Raw genomic sequence first — 17,511 nt, 5'->3', positions numbered from 1 at the left:
AAAGCCGAATTTGTTTCTCAACTTGGTCTTGTTGAGATTGACAACAGAAAAAATCCTTTCAGCGCAAGCAGACGAATGAGGTAGGATCAGCATTTTCATCATGAGTTCACCCAAAAACGGAAAACGGTGTGAGCTTAAGTCAAATCATCAATATTTTATTGGGTCCTGGTATCCAGCATTTGGCATAGACAATCGATATACCCTGCATTTGACATAGGCTTTCCCTAAATCGGGAGTTAGTGATCCCCTCCCACAAAAGTTCATCCCAACACAAATTGTCTTGCTATTTTAATTTGAATGCCACCTTAAAACATGACCAATGTTATTTAGGTTATTCTAACTCTATTGTTTCAGTTTTTGTGCAAGTAATTAGTTAAATTGTAAAATTGGACCTGAATAGCCGTGTCTTATTGATGATATAAGTTAAGCTGAGAAAATAACCAATCATAATTCATCTGCAGTGAGGTATGTCAGGGTACCAACAGCTATCCGGCGTTTGGCTTAGGGTATCCAGCTTTATGCATAGGGTATATTTCAGTTTTTTTTGTAAGCAGTCAATTACATTGTAAAATTGGACCTGAATACTCATATGTATCAGTCATAACAATCAATGTAGGCTCAAGGTGGTACCTTTATTTTTCTTCCTAAGGTTTAACAGAAGTCAGCCTGTTTGGCTTATTTCCTGACTCATTCCTTTCACCTTATGAAGCTCGGTCGCCTCCTGCTGCGGATAAATTTGAGGAGTCTGAAAAAGAATGAGTGAAATAGTCCTTGTACATTTTGTTTCTATTCAGGCAAGACTTTCTGTGTCATATTCCTCTACTTTTCAATTCTATTTTGAAAGAATGTTTGTAGTAACTGAGAAGAATGCTGGGTATATCTATTGTCTATACTAAATACTGGACACTGGGACCTAATAAAATATTAATGATTTGAGTGAAGCTCAGAAATCAAACAATCATAATTCATCTGTAGTGAGGTAGGTTAGCGCTAGGGTACAAACAGCTATCCAGCGGCTGGCATAGGATATCCAGCCTTATGCCTAGGATATGTCAAACAATAAATATGCTCAGAGTTTGACATAGGGTTTCCAAAAATCAGGGGTTTGTGGTTGACTGGAATACCCTCAAAAAACAATTCGATTGGTGGTATCTAAAAACGAAATATCAAGAGCAACAATGTTTTTTTATTACCATGTAAGCATAATTCCTTCAATGTATTTTATAGACTGTAGTATGCCTAGAGATTTGAAGGGTTCCACATTTTTAATCAGCCCTTCGATATTGTTGTTTATAACAGTGGACTCCCCAATATCAAAGAGAGGTTAACACACCTTTTATCTTCACATCCAATGTAAAAATAACACAATTCTTCAGCTTAGTGAACATAAAAGGGTCAAGGTATTCACACTGCACCCAACAAGTTCAAAGCAAGAAATAATAAATTAGCCAAATCTTGCTTCAGCCCGAGTGGACTACAAATCATTCTTGAGACTTTGAGAGGGCAAATGAATACCTCAGATGAACTAGAACTGACACCCGGTTTTAACCCAGAGCTTCCTCGCAAAAATCCTCCTAGCCTAGATACTATTTCTACTGTTATCTTAAGTATATGGTATGGCCTCTTCCACAAAATCTCTAACAAAAAGTTATGTGATGACTGATGGAACTTACAGGATAGGATTCCAACCTCAAATATACATAACAAAGTGGGGCTTCATAAGCATTAGAAGGAAATTTCTTAATTGTCAGGATACAAAATATAGAGTCATAGGAACTACTTGGAATAAAAAAAAAAAATGTGCCTATGTCAAGGCTTTGTGCATTCCAATTGATTTTTTAACCTTTCCAGTCATACAAAGCTCTCGTTTTTAGATATTGCAACCCAACAATATTGAGACACCACAATATTACACTCATATTCATAATGTTTGGGCGCCATGTCATGTTTCAAGGAAATTGTATAATCTGATTGAAAAAAAAATATCTACAGTTGAGATTCTCATCACAACAAATTTTTCAAGGCGACCCATAGCTTCCCCAATTTGAGCGTTGAGGATTTGTGTATGACCTGGCCTATTGCTCCTTCATATGGGGATAATTTGCTCCAGTGCCTCTTGGCATGAAGTCCATGTAATTTGTTTTGTTGTATGCATGCCTAGATCAATTATCTAGGCTCAGTGGCTTCCATTGATTAGGTAAACCATCAATGTCATGTTTCTTTTGAGTTAAATGTCGGATTTTTTTGCGCCTTCCACTTCCACTTTTGTACTTACGGTACAGATGGCTGTGCTGCTTCACATTATATTATGACCACAAGAGGTCTACAACAGGCACCTAGATAAATGTGTCAAAGAAAACTTAAAAATCTAGATGAGAAAAAAAAAACTACAATTCCCTCCGCTCGCCAAATCCATGTCCAGTCAAATTCTATTGTACCGGATTTTGTAAAATGTTCCAGGAAATTTGTGATTGTACTAGAATGTACTTTTAGACATGAAATGTATCGATATGGCACAATTTTAACGCTATTGGCAACGCTAAGTGTCACTTTTAAATGTATTTTTATGGCTTTGAATCGGAATTTAGATGGCAGCTCGAAAAAGCGAAGCCAGTGTCTAATGTTGGTAAGTACAAAGGAAAGCTGTCAGAGCATTGTTCGCAAGAAGACAAGAATCGACCATTCCAAAAAAATTGGCCGTCGTTTTCAAGAGCAACCATAAATCATTCTGAAATTGAACTAGGATATACTTTGAAATTCCAACTGATATCTTATTTAAACCAAACGGAACATTGTCAAATTAGATCTTGGTTATTGTTTAAGGAATACTATCAAGTCACACTGTCAAATTACTATGCATGCTGGTAGCTTCAAATTCTTTTCGAATTTTAAAGCACAACAGATTAGGATTTCTCTTAAAGATTAACGCAAATATCAAAGACATCTGAGAATTTGTGTAAATGTCTATTGTGTTAACTTGGAAAGTGAATCCTGGCCTCTGGTGGAAACAGTTTCTGGCTTGCACTTTTTAGTACCAAATTCAAACGCTGGTTAATTGAAAGGCTTTACAATGACAATGAAAGAATGGGCAGTGTTTAAGTAACGTTCAATTTCGGCTGATATTAGGGATAATTTTCACTAGCCGCTAGCCACTCTTATAAGCCCAATTTGCTTTCTGTTACATAATTGCAATTGGGACTTTTTCGCCCGTAAGACACTATTTGACTATGATAACCCTCTTTTGTCTTTTAATATTAGAGAAAACTATTTGAAAACAGCCACATCTTAACGGTAAAAATGCCTATCGGGAATATCCAGTGAAAAGTGAAGCTGGCTTACAAGACAGGGTGGCAAAATTTTTCACGAATATCAAAGAAAATGATGTTTGAAAAGCAGCCAGGCTTCCACTGTCCTAATTACTGTTATCGAACCACAAACTTGCCTCAACAAACTTGCATGCTTAACTAGCAAGATGTCAGTCAAAGTTGTTGTTTGACCCAAACTTAAAGATTGATAACTGTATAGCATTCTGTAAAATTGTTATTACCACATATATGAAAAGACACGTTTTGTTTTTATTTTGGCTTTTTTCCTGGGAAACCTGTCTCAAAAGGCTTAGTCGCATTTTTCATCAGAGACAAAAAATTCTGATTAGAATTTAAAAGCTGTAGTGTCCTTTTAAAAAGACAAAAATTATCGGAGGGCAACTAGCCCCATCCCATGGCTTCTCCCTAACACATCTGACCGAAGTTTTGAGATAGCCATTTTGTTCAAATTAGTCCAATAATCATGCCTCCAGGGTTAACCTAGCCCCCATAGCTCCCAGGAAAGGGGCTATAAGCTTATGCAAGTTGCCTATTGTTAACATGTAAGATTTATTTATTGGCACCAGTAACCATTAATCACTTTTACAGGATCATTAACAAAGCAATAAGCTGGTTACACAATGATATTTAATCCCAAAAGTCTTTGTGCGCACAAGTCTCCTATCACCCATCGTTAATCACATTCATTTCTAAGGAAGCTTAGATCTCAATTGGTATGATAGCTTATAGTAAAATTAACATTGGGCTTTGACTAAAGCTTAATAGTTCAATCAATATTCAAATTCAGGTAATTCAAATTAAGAAAATTAAGAAATTAAGAAAGCAAGAAAAAATTAAAAAAAGTAAGAAAACAGCCCAAATCTTGCACCCTTTTGAAGAGCCAAGTAATTAGAGGGCAGCAAGCCCCCTCTTACGTTCTTTTTTTCAGTTGCAAATGCAAATTTTGCAAATAACGAGTAGATCAAAAGACACTATGTGCACAAGAATGTTTAAATTCTCCATCTTAGGAATGGCTCAGGATATCAAGTTCAAACTCTCCGAGAGCGTTGAAGGGGAAGAGGGAGCCTAATTTTATCATAAGTTATAAACCGTGGGAGGGGTGGAAGAAAATAAAAAGACACTAATTGTGTATAGATTTTGCAACAGTATATGAACAAAGGAAAGGAGAAGTATATGAACAAGGGAAAGGGGTAGTATGGGGCAAAGGGACTTCAAATTTTGTGCTGAGCAAGCGTAAAGGGACTAAAATTTCTTTTTTAGTAATCCACCAATACATTTTCCTGCTATAAGCTCATATGAAACTTACAAGCCTATGTACGCTAAAGTAATAAAATAAATCCAATGAAAGTATGTTTTGCTAGTTTATCAAAATCATGTATCTACAATATCAAACTTTAAGGGACTGTTGGGGTAAGGGGTACAAGTGGACGACGATCATTAATCTGGGGGAGAGTGTAGGGCCAAATCAAAATACACTATGTATACCCAGCTTATCGAAAAACTGTATCTGCTTAAGTTGCAACTACGGCTTCAACCCTGATGGGGAAATGTAAGCCTTCGGATAAGCTTTTGTCATAGAAAACGGATTGGCTACCTAAGAGTGCTCAATTGTTGACATATTTCTGTTTAAAAGCAAGAAATAGGCACTTTTCTGTGTATACTCTAGGGTCAGTGGTTCGATGCAGTCGCTGTTAAATATCTGGTTAAGGGTCTTCAGCAATGAAAAATTGGCTGTTTGTCGCAGGCAAACATTCATAATGAGCTCTCCTGTAACATTCTAGGGCCTGTCGGGGGCATCGTTTGGGGGGAGGGGAGGGAACAAGGGAGGAAGTTGCCCACCCCCAAATAATGTGGAGAAAAAAATGTTATATATTCCAAGCCCCTTGACTATCCAAATATGGAGCCCATTTGCCCCCCTCCCCAATAAAAATGCTGGAGATTCATCCCTGGGGCCAGTGGTTTGATGCAGTTGCTTTTGGAGAACAAACAAAATGGGAGAAAAGGAAAGATAAGTGCCACCTATGCTAAAGACAATTTTACTTGAAATTAAAGATAGAGATTATAAATATCAGGTTAAGGGTCTTCAGCCATGAACAATCTATTGTTTATCTCAGAATTCGGACTCCCAGTATTTTGGACCAATTTTGTTTGATAATAGAAAGCAGCACTTCCTTGTTCTATGATTCCTGTTGTGACTCAAAAACGGGCGCTAGCAAATATAATACGCGTTCAAAAGAGCCCTCCCTTCATTTTCTATGAACATTGCTTCAATAATTATCTTTCAAATGAGGCGTTAAACAGCTCGTTGTGTTCCAGTAACCTACTAGTGGTGTCAAAAAAAAAAAAAAAAAAAATAAAAAGGAGAGACAACAAGTGCCACGCATTCAAAAAAGTGATTTTCCTTGTTATTGAAGGCGGGGGCTGCAGTGTATCTGCATAGGGTGCACGATAATGTCTATTCTAATGGTGAGCTTTTCATTCTCACTTGACACTTTTTTGAGGAGTTCCAGTTTTTGTTCAGAATTCACTTAAACTCGTTTCTGAAATAATACTTAACTATTAAAACTATTCGAAATGAGTTTACTATCCCTGAATCAGCTACACATTGAAATTTTTTTTCAGTTGGTAGTTTTTTTTATAAAATACAATTTTAAAATTTTCGTAACTATGAGCGGTTTATCTCTGTTTACTAAGTTGCAACTATCACTATAACCGTCGTATGGAGCTCTTGTTTGAGGGACTTCGGGCTTTTTTTTGAAATGATAAAATTTTCCTAAATTGAATCTGGATAACAGTTACTATTTTCCAACCAATAACGGTTGGGATTCTTTTTCCAGTATACAGTTTATATGAAAACATATTTATAATAATGACTGCATTATTGAAGCTATGGCAGCAATATATTTATACAAAGCTTAGATTATGATTTTTTATTAGATATGGAAGTCTTACATCAGAACAAGCATAAAATGACATAACAGTTCACAGTTCTAAATTTAATGGTTGACTGACGCAAATATTCTTATGCATATTTACTTCTCTGCACACAATAATAAAAAAGATAAAACGTGAGTTTTTAGTTTCTCCAGTGAGCTATTTGAGGTAATTAAACGTTCTGAGTATTACTATTTATCCTGGCACTTATTCTTGTAGTCCTCAGCTATCTTCATCAGTCGGTATGAAACTTTTTCCCCTGATTCAAGCCGTACCCACAAATCTTCCCAGTCGTGTTCCCATTCAAGCGGTGGAGCATGTTTCTTAATTTCCACATTATCGTATTCTTCTATGTCTGTGCTACGTAAAGATAAGAAGCTTGGACTAAGCTGAGGGCCTAGCAGTAGCTGTGTAGGGATATCAAAGATTGAATCAAAGGGATTTGCTCCATTTTCGGCTTGGACTTGATCAATCTGGCGCTGAACTTTCATCATTTCATTGATAAGATTAATATCAATTGTTCCATCTCCGTACATAACTTGGTCTCTAACTTTACGGACAAGGGTACCCATTTTATTGCTTAATTCTAACAGTTGGTTTACAGATGACTTGAGTTTTTTCAAACTCTCAATAAATCTGAGTCGTATCATCTCAATTACTGCACTTGTGAGTGCCAGTCCTACTAAAATATAAGCAGTACAGGCAAGCATGTGGTAGGTTTGGGCTGAAATGAGAGAAAAATTAAAAATGGAAGCGTTAATTGCCTTTCTAATACATTCAAATAGCCTAATAAACGTCTCACTGCCATAAACTATTTGAATTTTCACTGTGGGTAGACTCGCTTCAGAAACTAGGATTCTGGAATTGAAGTCACTCTCTGAATTAAAAAGAAATCGATGCATCATGCATTTTCGCTTGCATCATTTTCTCAGAAAATAATTCAAGTCAACTATACTATAATCTTTTTTTTCTTTGTAATTTAGACAGGCCCAAGATCAATAGAAAGATCTTCCAGGTCTAATCAACAACAATAATTTCCCGAGGAGAATTTCAGTGAGGACAGAATTGTCTATAAACAATTTTTCAGGGGAGGATTTTGCGGGGAAAACATTTTTCATTGAGAATTTTTTCGTGGGGGATTCTCAAGGAGAGTAGAGGCAAATTTCCCAGTATTATTCGAAAAATGGTCTGACAATAAATGAAAAAATCCACTGAAAATTATGAGCAATATTAAAGCTTAAAACGAACAAAAATCAATCCGTAAGTGAGGGGCTGGCCCATCTTCAATACCTCACTCTTTACGGTAAAGTTTGACTTTTCATTGCAGGTCATTAAGAACGACTCCTGAAACACAAGGGCTGTTTAATTAGAATGCACAGTTTTTTTTAAGTATTACAAAACTGTAGCGTGAAAAGTGAGGTATAGAGGACGGGCCAGCCCCCCTTATATGTGGAATGATTGCTGTTTGTCTTAATTTTTAATGTTGCTCTTTAATTTCAGTTGAAAAAACTTGTTTAATTATTTAATATCAGTAAGGAAATGCACGAATGGCGTCACTAATAAAAAAAAAGCTTAAAATACTGAAAAAAAAAAGTTTTTTCACTTTTGAAAATAAATATTTTTCTTCTTCACATGTAGATTTCGGTTTTTAACCTTAAGGTTTGTTTTCTAGTAAAACTTTCTATTAGAGAGTGGGAAAAAGAGAAGATCCTTAAGATGAAACTTCGGCGAAAATACCCCCTCTTGCACCCTATAGGTAGAAAGTTTTGCCATTCTTCTTTCTTTGTTTCTTTGTTGTACGAGCTTTAACTGTAATTTTGATTTCTTTGTTCTAAATGAATAGGAGGGCTCTAGACCCTTTTGAACCCCACTCCCTTGTTACGATCCTACTTTGGCCATCTCTTTCTGCACACGCTTCGAGAATAACATAGAGTTTATTATTACAATGAAAATAAAGTAAGAAAAAAAGTTTTAAGTTCAAATAACAAATCAAAAACAAATTGTATTTATTTACTTGCTGTTCTTGGCAAACGGTCTTAAGAAAACAAGAGAAAAAAAATAAAGCCAGCAACGAAAAAAAGAGTAATCTATTTAGATGAATTTTAATCCACTCATGAAAGCTGATTTTTTCTGTATAGTAATTCCCTTTGTATATTATCTTTTTTAGTACTTAAGACATAAGTTTTACGATCCCACCGCCTTTTTTTAGTACGCGTAGCTAATTATGAGACGACAAAGTTCTTGGAACCACTGATGAGATACTGACAATTTCCCAGCTATAATTCATAAACAAATGTTTTTTCCAAGGTTAAAAACAACGTCCATGCCAAGACGACAAATTGTAAGGATTGCAATTTAGAGGATTCGAAATTGATCGTCATTTTACAAGTTCAAAAATACTTTTGTGCTAACCTACGTTTATCTCAATAATTGAGAAAGTCCTTGTTGAAAGAAAAAGAAAACACTTTTTGATATTTAAAACCTCCAAAAGCATCAACAAAAAAACCAAGAAGATAAAAAGAGAAAAAGGGAGAGAGAATGGGATGAGGGTGAGCTAAATGAGGTCCAGAGTTAGGCAAGAGTGGATATACTAGGTCTTTAATCCTTCTTATTTGATTTATTGGTATCATGGTTGAAGCACTAGCTACATCCTAATAGAGAGTGAACGTTTGAAAAAAAAACTGCCTAGGGAGAAAAATTTCCATTTATAGCTGAAGAACGGCAAAGATTTTTGGCTGAATATGACTATCTTTTTTACAAAAATATGCATTGCAATTTTAAGGACTTCAAATTAAAGATTCGTGATTCATCGTCGTTTTAGTAGTTTAGAAATATTTTGTGGTAGTCCTTATTTAACCCAATAAATAAGAAAGTATCAACACCTCTGAAAAAAAGCACGCATCCGTTATCTTTTTTCTGGCAGAGGAAAAACATAATTTTGCAGATGGAAGCCTGAAGGCTCTACAGTAGGGCTCTCTGATACATTAAATCTGATGGCACGATTTTCATAGTTCCTTTTTCGAACATCAGGCAGATTTTCTCAAGCTCTTAGCTTTAGATCAGTAACATTAACCTTAATGAATTCTACATATTGGGAATCAGCATAAGAAAACAATTCTTTCGACTTATCTATTGTTATCAAAATTGTCTTTTTTAGAGTTAGTCACCAGGAACGGTTGGATTAGTCATCTCTTTACTTAAAGAAGTCAAAGCTTACTCTATGCTCCTTTATCGACAGATTAATGTCATTATTGTCACGTAAAAGAAGTTTTTCAAAGAAAATTTAAAGGCCAAATTAAAGTTAAGATCAGCATATACAAATACGTGTTAAAATTCAAACTAAAAACCACAAGAAATTACTATTAAAGAATAAATGAAACTCAAAACGAACAGAAGTTAAATAAATAATCATAGGAAACAAACATACAATAGGTACTAATATGAATGAATGAACAAATCTTAAAGCGAGTAATTAAATATACATTAAAAAATTAAATATGCAAATCAAGCTTGAAAGAACAAAAAGGGTTTTGGGTTTTGCCTCCTTCTCTCGCTGTGCATGTCTAAAATATATTACGTCATTGGCGCTTTACTGAAAACAAATTATATTTCAAATATTTTTTTGTACTTTATTACAACAGTGAGAATAAACATAAAAATGAGAGTAAAATTAAATTTTGAAGGGATGAGAGTTCTGCAATTAATATAATTGTATACCAGATACTCAGTTTAATTTTAGTACTTCTTTCCAAGACTTTACAAGAGAAGCATAGCTTCACTATAAACAGCAGTTTGGATACTGCCACCATCCTTGGCTGTAGAAGTCTAAAGCTTACTCCATCACTGGCACTTAACTGAAAACATGTTATATCACAAATATATTCTTTTCCAATTGTTACAGCATTGAAAATGAAAATGGAAATTACAGCGAAAAGAAACCTTGAACGAATTATTTTAGAATTGGGGGACTTTGGATTCCACAACACAGATAACCGCTACTCTTTTCTTCTTCGCCGTTAGTCAGGTAGAAGTTTATCGACGATTTCCCCAAGACGCTGGAATAATTGATTAGACACACCTGTTTGTTACGTAATAGGAGATAGTTTACCTACGTAAATTTACAGAGGATGACGTAATATCGCGTGACTTGTTTTGTTAGATCTTAGAATCCACTTACCTCAGTATTGGAAAAGACTTCAGAATGCATTTTGGATATTGTTCTTTGCACATTTTTAGTAATGGAAGCTTTTATTCTATTAGAACTTGAAGGTACTACCAATGGCTCAATGAAACCTAGAATACCCAATGTTGCAGTAGAAATTACAAGGGGTTTATGGCTAGCTCTAGTATGGGACGAAATGTTTGCAAAATATGTCATATCATTGAACCAATTAAAGTTGGAAGAACAGTTATGTTTTGCAGCAAAAGTGAATATAATGTATATACAAAGACTACAGGATGAATTAAATGCACTAGTGAGATATATCCGAGACAATGATCTGAATCAATAAATAAAAAGGATTGAGTTTGTTACTATTCCATTTTGAAAATGTTCTTCTTGTTGGATATTTTACTGATGACAAGAAGGTAGAAAAAATATTCTTTTTTTTCTTTGTTAGTCTATAATGGGCTGTGAAAGTGTCGGGATTCAAAATGTATGAATTTGAGAAACAAAAAATCAAGCGGAATCTTGTGACTTTGGAAAGATATTTGATTTTAAATGATTATTATCAAGAGTTATCAGTTGAAAGGAAAATACTCTCTCAAAGAATGCTTGACAATATAAGAAAATATGATCCTCCATCTTTGGACTATTGTATGAGACTTTTATACGTCGCGTACCAAATGCACTTACTCAATTTACTAACAGAGTAACTGAAACAAAACAAAACTTAATTGTGGATTTGCTTTTGAACGCTACGTATAAATTCTCTTAAGACCCTATCTAAATGTCAAATAAGTCCCCAATCCAGGCCGAATAGGTTTGGTGACATCCCTCAATTACTCCTCCTAGAAGTAAAATAAACAATCATTTTATCGATTGCAAGTCAGTTTCTTTTTGGAAGTGTGACTTTCAACAGTGAAAAAACTTCTACACATGTCCACTGTGTTTGGATACATTGGGCATCTGGTCATCCTGTGAGAGGTGCATTATTGTTGATAACTATGACTAAAATTGTAGACTGTGCAATCCATGTAAATTGCATAGAGGATATTCAGTGGAAATTGAAGACTGTAATTCCTGTCTTGAAGACGTTCGTGACTCTGACAGTAAAATTTTCCTTTGTCCTGATTGTCACTATAGTAAATGTGATCAATAAGAAATTACTTAACATGGTATTGTTGGAATAAACCCAAAACGTGATTTCAGTTTATTTTTACGAGACTGGTATCGTCAAATTATTTTGAAAGGAAGAACTCAGTCTACGCTTCAATAGTGGAATAATATGGAAGTCTGTTTTTAACGACATTACTGCGAAGATAATGACTACTATGATTTTAAACCTTCTCAATTTTATTTGGATATTACAGAAAGTTGTTCTTCATATGAGAAAACCGTGTGTGATATTATTTCAAACAAGCATATTGAAACACGTGAATTTTATTATATGAATCAGAATAGTATTATTAGAATTAAAAAGGAGATATAATAAAAGCGAAGTTACATTGTGTTGCACGAAATATGTTTTCTACAATACACGTTTTCCATTAGTAAACAAATTCACAAACATTTTTAAAGCACTTTAGGCTTAGGGCATTCAAACTATATCATAGCGGCAGGAAAGGGTACTTCCAACTATAAATTCGTTCAATCGAAGATTGTCTACATACATGCTGAGAAATCACTGTAATTATAGTCACAACATCAAAATAAAATACAAAAGTGTACGAAGACAAAAGCTTTTGCTCTATAAATCTTGTACTCGTAGCTTCTTTTGAATAATAGATTTCCCGCTTTGCTCAAGAAAGTTTTCAAAGAAAGTTTTCAAGAAAGTTTTCGGGGGTAGGTAGAATGTATACGGTAGGTCAAAATAGTGGAAAAATTAAATATTCTTCACTGTTTGAGAGACGTATAGCCAATGCCCCGTCTTTATAGTTGACAGACTACTATTAACTATGACAATGCTGTCGCTAGCGTTATGAATATGTTCGAGAAAATCCGAGGGTATGCAATAGGTTTTGTAATTGGAGATGCAGGGATCCTATTTGAATACATGGATTATTTGATTTGTGTCGATGGTGCCAAGTTTTATAGAACACGGCCATCGGGGCCCATTTCCCAGTAGGTTTCAAATTGATTTAGCGATATTAATGCTATACTCTCCGTCAATACCCCGGTAAAGTTACACTGTAAATGTACAGAGAGAGAGAGAGAGAGAGAGAGAGAGAGAGAGAGAGAGAGAGAGAGAGAGAGAGAGGAGAGAGAGAGAGAGAGAGAGAGAGAGAGAGAGAGAGAGAGAGAGAGAGAGGAGAGAGAGAGAGAGAGAGAGAGAGAGAGAGAGAGAGAGAGAGATAGTGAGAAAGAGAGAGAAAAACACACACACACACAAACACACAGAGTAAGACACACGAACACACAAAGACAAATACAGAGACAAAAACACACACACTAACCAACACAGTCAGACTCTGTTTCACGGATACTTTCAAACTAGGCTATTTTAAGTTCACTTAGCATGGTACGTGCGATGCTACTTAAACTTACATGAACCTAGCTCGAAAGCAACTTATCAGCTAGAAATCACCTATGCTTGGCTCTAGGTACCCAGGCTGCGGCAATTTGGCTTGAGGTACCTGAAGCTAGTTATAGGTTGCTTGTAGGTACCCTTACCGTGGTAAGTGGTACTTTTACTGGCCAATTCGAATCAGGTAGCGATTTCATTATCTCTGTTGATGGTACTTTTATTGGTCAAATCAATTCGAGTCTCATTTCAGACCTTTGTGTCTGACCGTGTGTTTCCTGTCTTAGTGTCTGTTTTTGTGTGTTTGTGTGTCTCACTCTCTATGTTTGTGGGTGTGTTTTTGTCTCTGTGTCTGTCTTTGCGTGTTTGTGTGTCTAACTCTGTGTTTTTGTGTATGTAATTTTGTCTCTCTCTCAGTGTCTGAATCTGTGTGTTTGTGTGTGTGTGTGTGTGTGTGTTTGTCTCTCTCTCTGTGCCAGTGTGTCTGATTCTGTGTGTTTGCGTGTGTTTCTGTCTATGTCTCGGTATTTGTGTGTTCGTGTGTCTTACTCTGTGAGTTCGTCTGTATGTTTTTGTCTCTCTCTCTCTCTCTCTATGTCGTGTGTCTAACTCTTTATTTTCCATTAGTAAACAAATTCACAAACATTTTTAAAGCACTTTAGGCTTAGGGCATTCAAACTATATCATAGCGGCAGGAAAGGGTACTTCCAACTATAAATTCGTTCAATCGAAGATTGTCTACATACATGCTGAGAAATCACTGTAATTATAGTCACAACATCAAAATAAAATACAAAAGTGTACGAAGACAAAAGCTTTTGCTCTATAAATCTTGTACTCGTAGCTACTTTTGAATAATAGATTTCCCGCTTTGCTCAAGAAAGTTTTCAAAGAAAGTTTTCAAGAAAGTTTTCGGGGGTAGGTAGAATGTATACGGTAGGTCAAAATAGTGGAAAAATTAAATATTCTTCACTGTTTGAGAGACGTATAGCCAATGCCCCGTCTTTATAGTTGACAGACTACTATTAACTATGACAATGCTGTCGCTAGCGTTATGAATATGTTCGAGAAAATCCGAGGGTATGCAATAGGTTTTGTAATTGGAGATGCAGGGATCCCATTTGAATACATGGATTATTTGATTTGTGTCGATGGTGCCAAGTTTTATAGAACACGGCCATCGGGGCCCATTTCCCAGTAGGTTTCAAATTGATTTAGCGATATTAATGCTATACTCTCCGTCAATACCCCGGTAAAGTTACACTGTAAATGTACAGAGAGAGAGAGAGAGAGAGAGAGAGAGAGAGAGAGAGAGAGAGAGAGAGAGAGAGAGAGAGAGAGAGAGAGAGAGAGAGAGAGAGAGAGAGAGAGAGAGAGAGAGAGAGAGAGAGAGAGAGAGAGAGAGAGAGAGAGAGAGAGAGAGAGAGAGAGAGAGAGAGATACTGAGAAAAAGAGAGAAAAACACACACACACACAAACACACAGAGTAAGACACACGAACACACAAAGACAAATACAGAGACAAAAACACACACACTAACCAACACAGTCAGACTCTGTTTCACGGATACTTTCAAACTAGGCTATTTTAAGTTCACTTAGCATGGTACGTGCGATGCTACTTAAACTTACATGAACCTAGCTCGAAAGCAACTTATCAGCTAGAAATCACCTATGCTTGGCTCTAGGTACCCAGGCTGCGGCAATTTGGCTTGAGGTACCTGAAGCTAGTTATAGGTTGCTTGTAGGTACCCTTACCGTGGTAAGTGGTACTTTTACTGGCCAATTCGAATCAGGTAGCGATTTCATTATCTCTGTTGATGGTACTTTTATTGGTCAAATCAATTCGAGTCTCATTTCAGACCTTTGTGTCTGACCGTGTGTTTCCTGTCTTAGTGTCTGTTTTTGTGTGTTTGTGTGTCTCACTCTCTATGTTTGTGGGTGTGTTTTTGTCTCTGTGTCTGTCTTTGCGTGTTTGTGTGTCTAACTCTGTGTTTTTGTGTATGTAATTTTGTCTCTCTCTCAGTGTCTGAATCTGTGTGTTTGTGTGTGTGTGTGTGTGTGTGTGTGTGTGTTTGTCTCTCTCTCTGTGCCAGTGTGTCTGATTCTGTGTGTTTGCGTGTGTTTCTGTCTATGTCTCGGTATTTGTGCGTTCGTGTGTCTTACTCTGTGAGTTCGTCTGTATGTTTTTGTCTCTCTCTCTCTCTCTCTATGTCGTGTGTCTAACTCTTTATTTTCGTGTTTGTTTTTGTCTCCCTCTCTGTTTTCGTGTGTCTGACTCCGTGTGTTTGTGTGTATTTTTGTCCTGTGTTTGTGATTGTGTGTTCGTTTGTCTGACTTTCTGTGTTTGTGTATTTTTCTCTCTCTCTGTGCCTGTGTGTCTGACTCTTTGTGTGTTTTGGCTCCACGTCTGTGTTTGTTTTTTTGTGTTTCTGAACTATGTTTTTCCGTGTGTGTTTGTTTTTGTCTCTCTTTCTCTTAATGAGTTTGCCTGTTACTCTTTAATCAAATAATCAATGTATTCAATTTGAATCCTTGAATGTCAAAATACAAAACCTATTGCATACCCTCAGATTTCCTCGAACATATTCCTTACGCTTGCGATATTATCATTGTTAATAGTAGTCGATGATCTGCAAAGAATGTGATAGCATTGTCGTTGGCTATGCATCTTTCAAACAGAAAAGATTATTAAATTTTTCCATCCTGTTGGCCTAACGTATGCATCCTACACACTCCATATCGAAAAGTTTTTCAAGCAAATTCGAAAATATACTGCTCAAAATTGGATGCGAATGCAAGATTCATCGACCAAAAGCTATGGTTTTCATACACTACTATATTTCATTTTTCGATGTCTTGGCTATACTTACAGTGAACTTCTCAAAATTTATGTAGACAATCCTTGACTGAATGATTTTATAGGTGAAACTACCCTTTCCTACCTGCATAATATAGATTTCAGTACCCCAAAGGTAAAGTGCTTTAAAAATGTTTGTGAATTTGTTTATTAATAAAAAACGTATCTACAATAGAAGTCTTCATTCTTTTAATTTCTTTTACCAAGTATGGGTAACTTCGGCAACCATAAGAGGGTGCAGCTCGTCAGGATTCATCTTATGCTCATCTTCGCATGCAAAGTTATGGGTCGAAATTTCTACAATACGATGTGATTTCATTATTATTAAATTTCTTTTTAAAGTCAATAAATTCAAATTGTGATTCATATTTTAAAATTCATGTGTTTCTATTTGCTTATTTGAAGCGATGTCACACACACTATTCTCACATGAAGAATCAGTTTCAGTAACAGCGAAATAAAAGTCTGAAGGTTTATAGTCGTGGTAGCCATTGTGTTCACAGCAAAGTCGTAAGAGCCAGACTCTCTTGTTATTCCCTCAATTGAAGCGTATACAGGGTTCTTCCACCCAAAATAATTTGAAACTGCAACGATACCAGTCTCGCAAAAATAAATTGAAAACACGTTTAGGATTTTACCAATCATACCAGAGTAATTATTTTCTAATTAATCAAATTTATCATAGTTACAATCGGAAGATAGAAAACCTCTAGTGTGAGAGTCTCAAACATCTTCAAGACAGGAATTACAGTCTTTAATTTCCACTGCATATCCTCTATGCAATTTATATGAATTGTACAGTCTACACTTTTAGTCATAGTCATCAAAAATAGTACAATTCCCCCAGGAGGACAAGCTAACCAATGTATACAAACACAATGAACATGTTGATTATTGATTACCACACTTCAATGTTGATTATCACACTTCCAAAAAGAAATGTGACTTCTGATCTATGTAATGAATATTCATTTTAATTTTAGCTGGAGTAATGGAGATACATCACAAAAACTTACATGGCATCACACGGCTGGACAGGGTCTTAAGAGAATTTCTAGGTAGTGTTCAAAAGAAAATCCACAATATCATTTTGTTTTGTTTCAATTAGTATATCAATGAATTGAGCAAATACATTTGTCCCGCGACGTAAAAACTTCTCATAAAATATCTCAAAGATGGAGAATCATTTTTCATTATGTCGTCAAGTATTCTTTGAGGGAATACTTTTCATAGGACTGATAACACTTGAAAATGATGATTCAGAATCAAACATTTTTCCAAAGTCACAAGATTCTGCATGATTATTGTTTCTCAAATACGTCCATTTTTTAAACCTCACACTCTTACTGCCGATTATGGATAAAGCCAAAAAATGAGATTCTTTCTACTTCTCTTCTCCAGTAAAATATCTAACAAGAAAAACATTTTCAAAAGTAATCCAGATAATTTTGATTTACAGATGCTTTTAATCCATCTTGTAGTCTCTGTATATGCATTATATTCACTTTTGCTGCAAAACATAATTGTTCGTCCAACTTAAATTTGATCAATGACATCACATATCTTGCAAACATTTCAATCCATTTCTAGCGTTAGCCGACAACCCCTTGTACTTTCTACTGCAACATTAAGTATTCCAGATTTCCTTTCACAATTGCTAGTGCCATCAAGTTTCAATTGAGTAAAATCATCGATTATTAAAAATAGT

The 17,511-nt window shown here is 35.6% G+C and overlaps 1 protein-coding gene across 1 annotated transcript in view; it reads right to left on the bottom strand.

Annotated features, from left to right (window-relative positions):
* Positions 1-6,241: 6,241 nt before the first annotated feature.
* Positions 6,242-17,511, bottom strand: part of LOC136032997 (potassium channel subfamily K member 2-like) — a 90,822-nt gene continuing 79,552 nt past the window's right edge. Inside the window, exon 7 of the mRNA XM_065713523.1 lies at positions 6,242-6,984. Coding sequence (XP_065569595.1) covers positions 6,452-6,984 — 533 coding nt within the window. The 3' untranslated portion in view covers positions 6,242-6,451. The remainder of the gene's footprint in view (positions 6,985-17,511) is intronic.

This window comes from Artemia franciscana, chromosome 11, assembly GCF_032884065.1.
Source record: "Artemia franciscana chromosome 11, ASM3288406v1, whole genome shotgun sequence".
Classification (NCBI taxonomy): domain Eukaryota; kingdom Metazoa; phylum Arthropoda; class Branchiopoda; order Anostraca; family Artemiidae; genus Artemia; species Artemia franciscana.
Note: the sequence above shows the minus strand (reverse complement) of the source record. Positions and strands in the feature narration are given on the sequence as shown.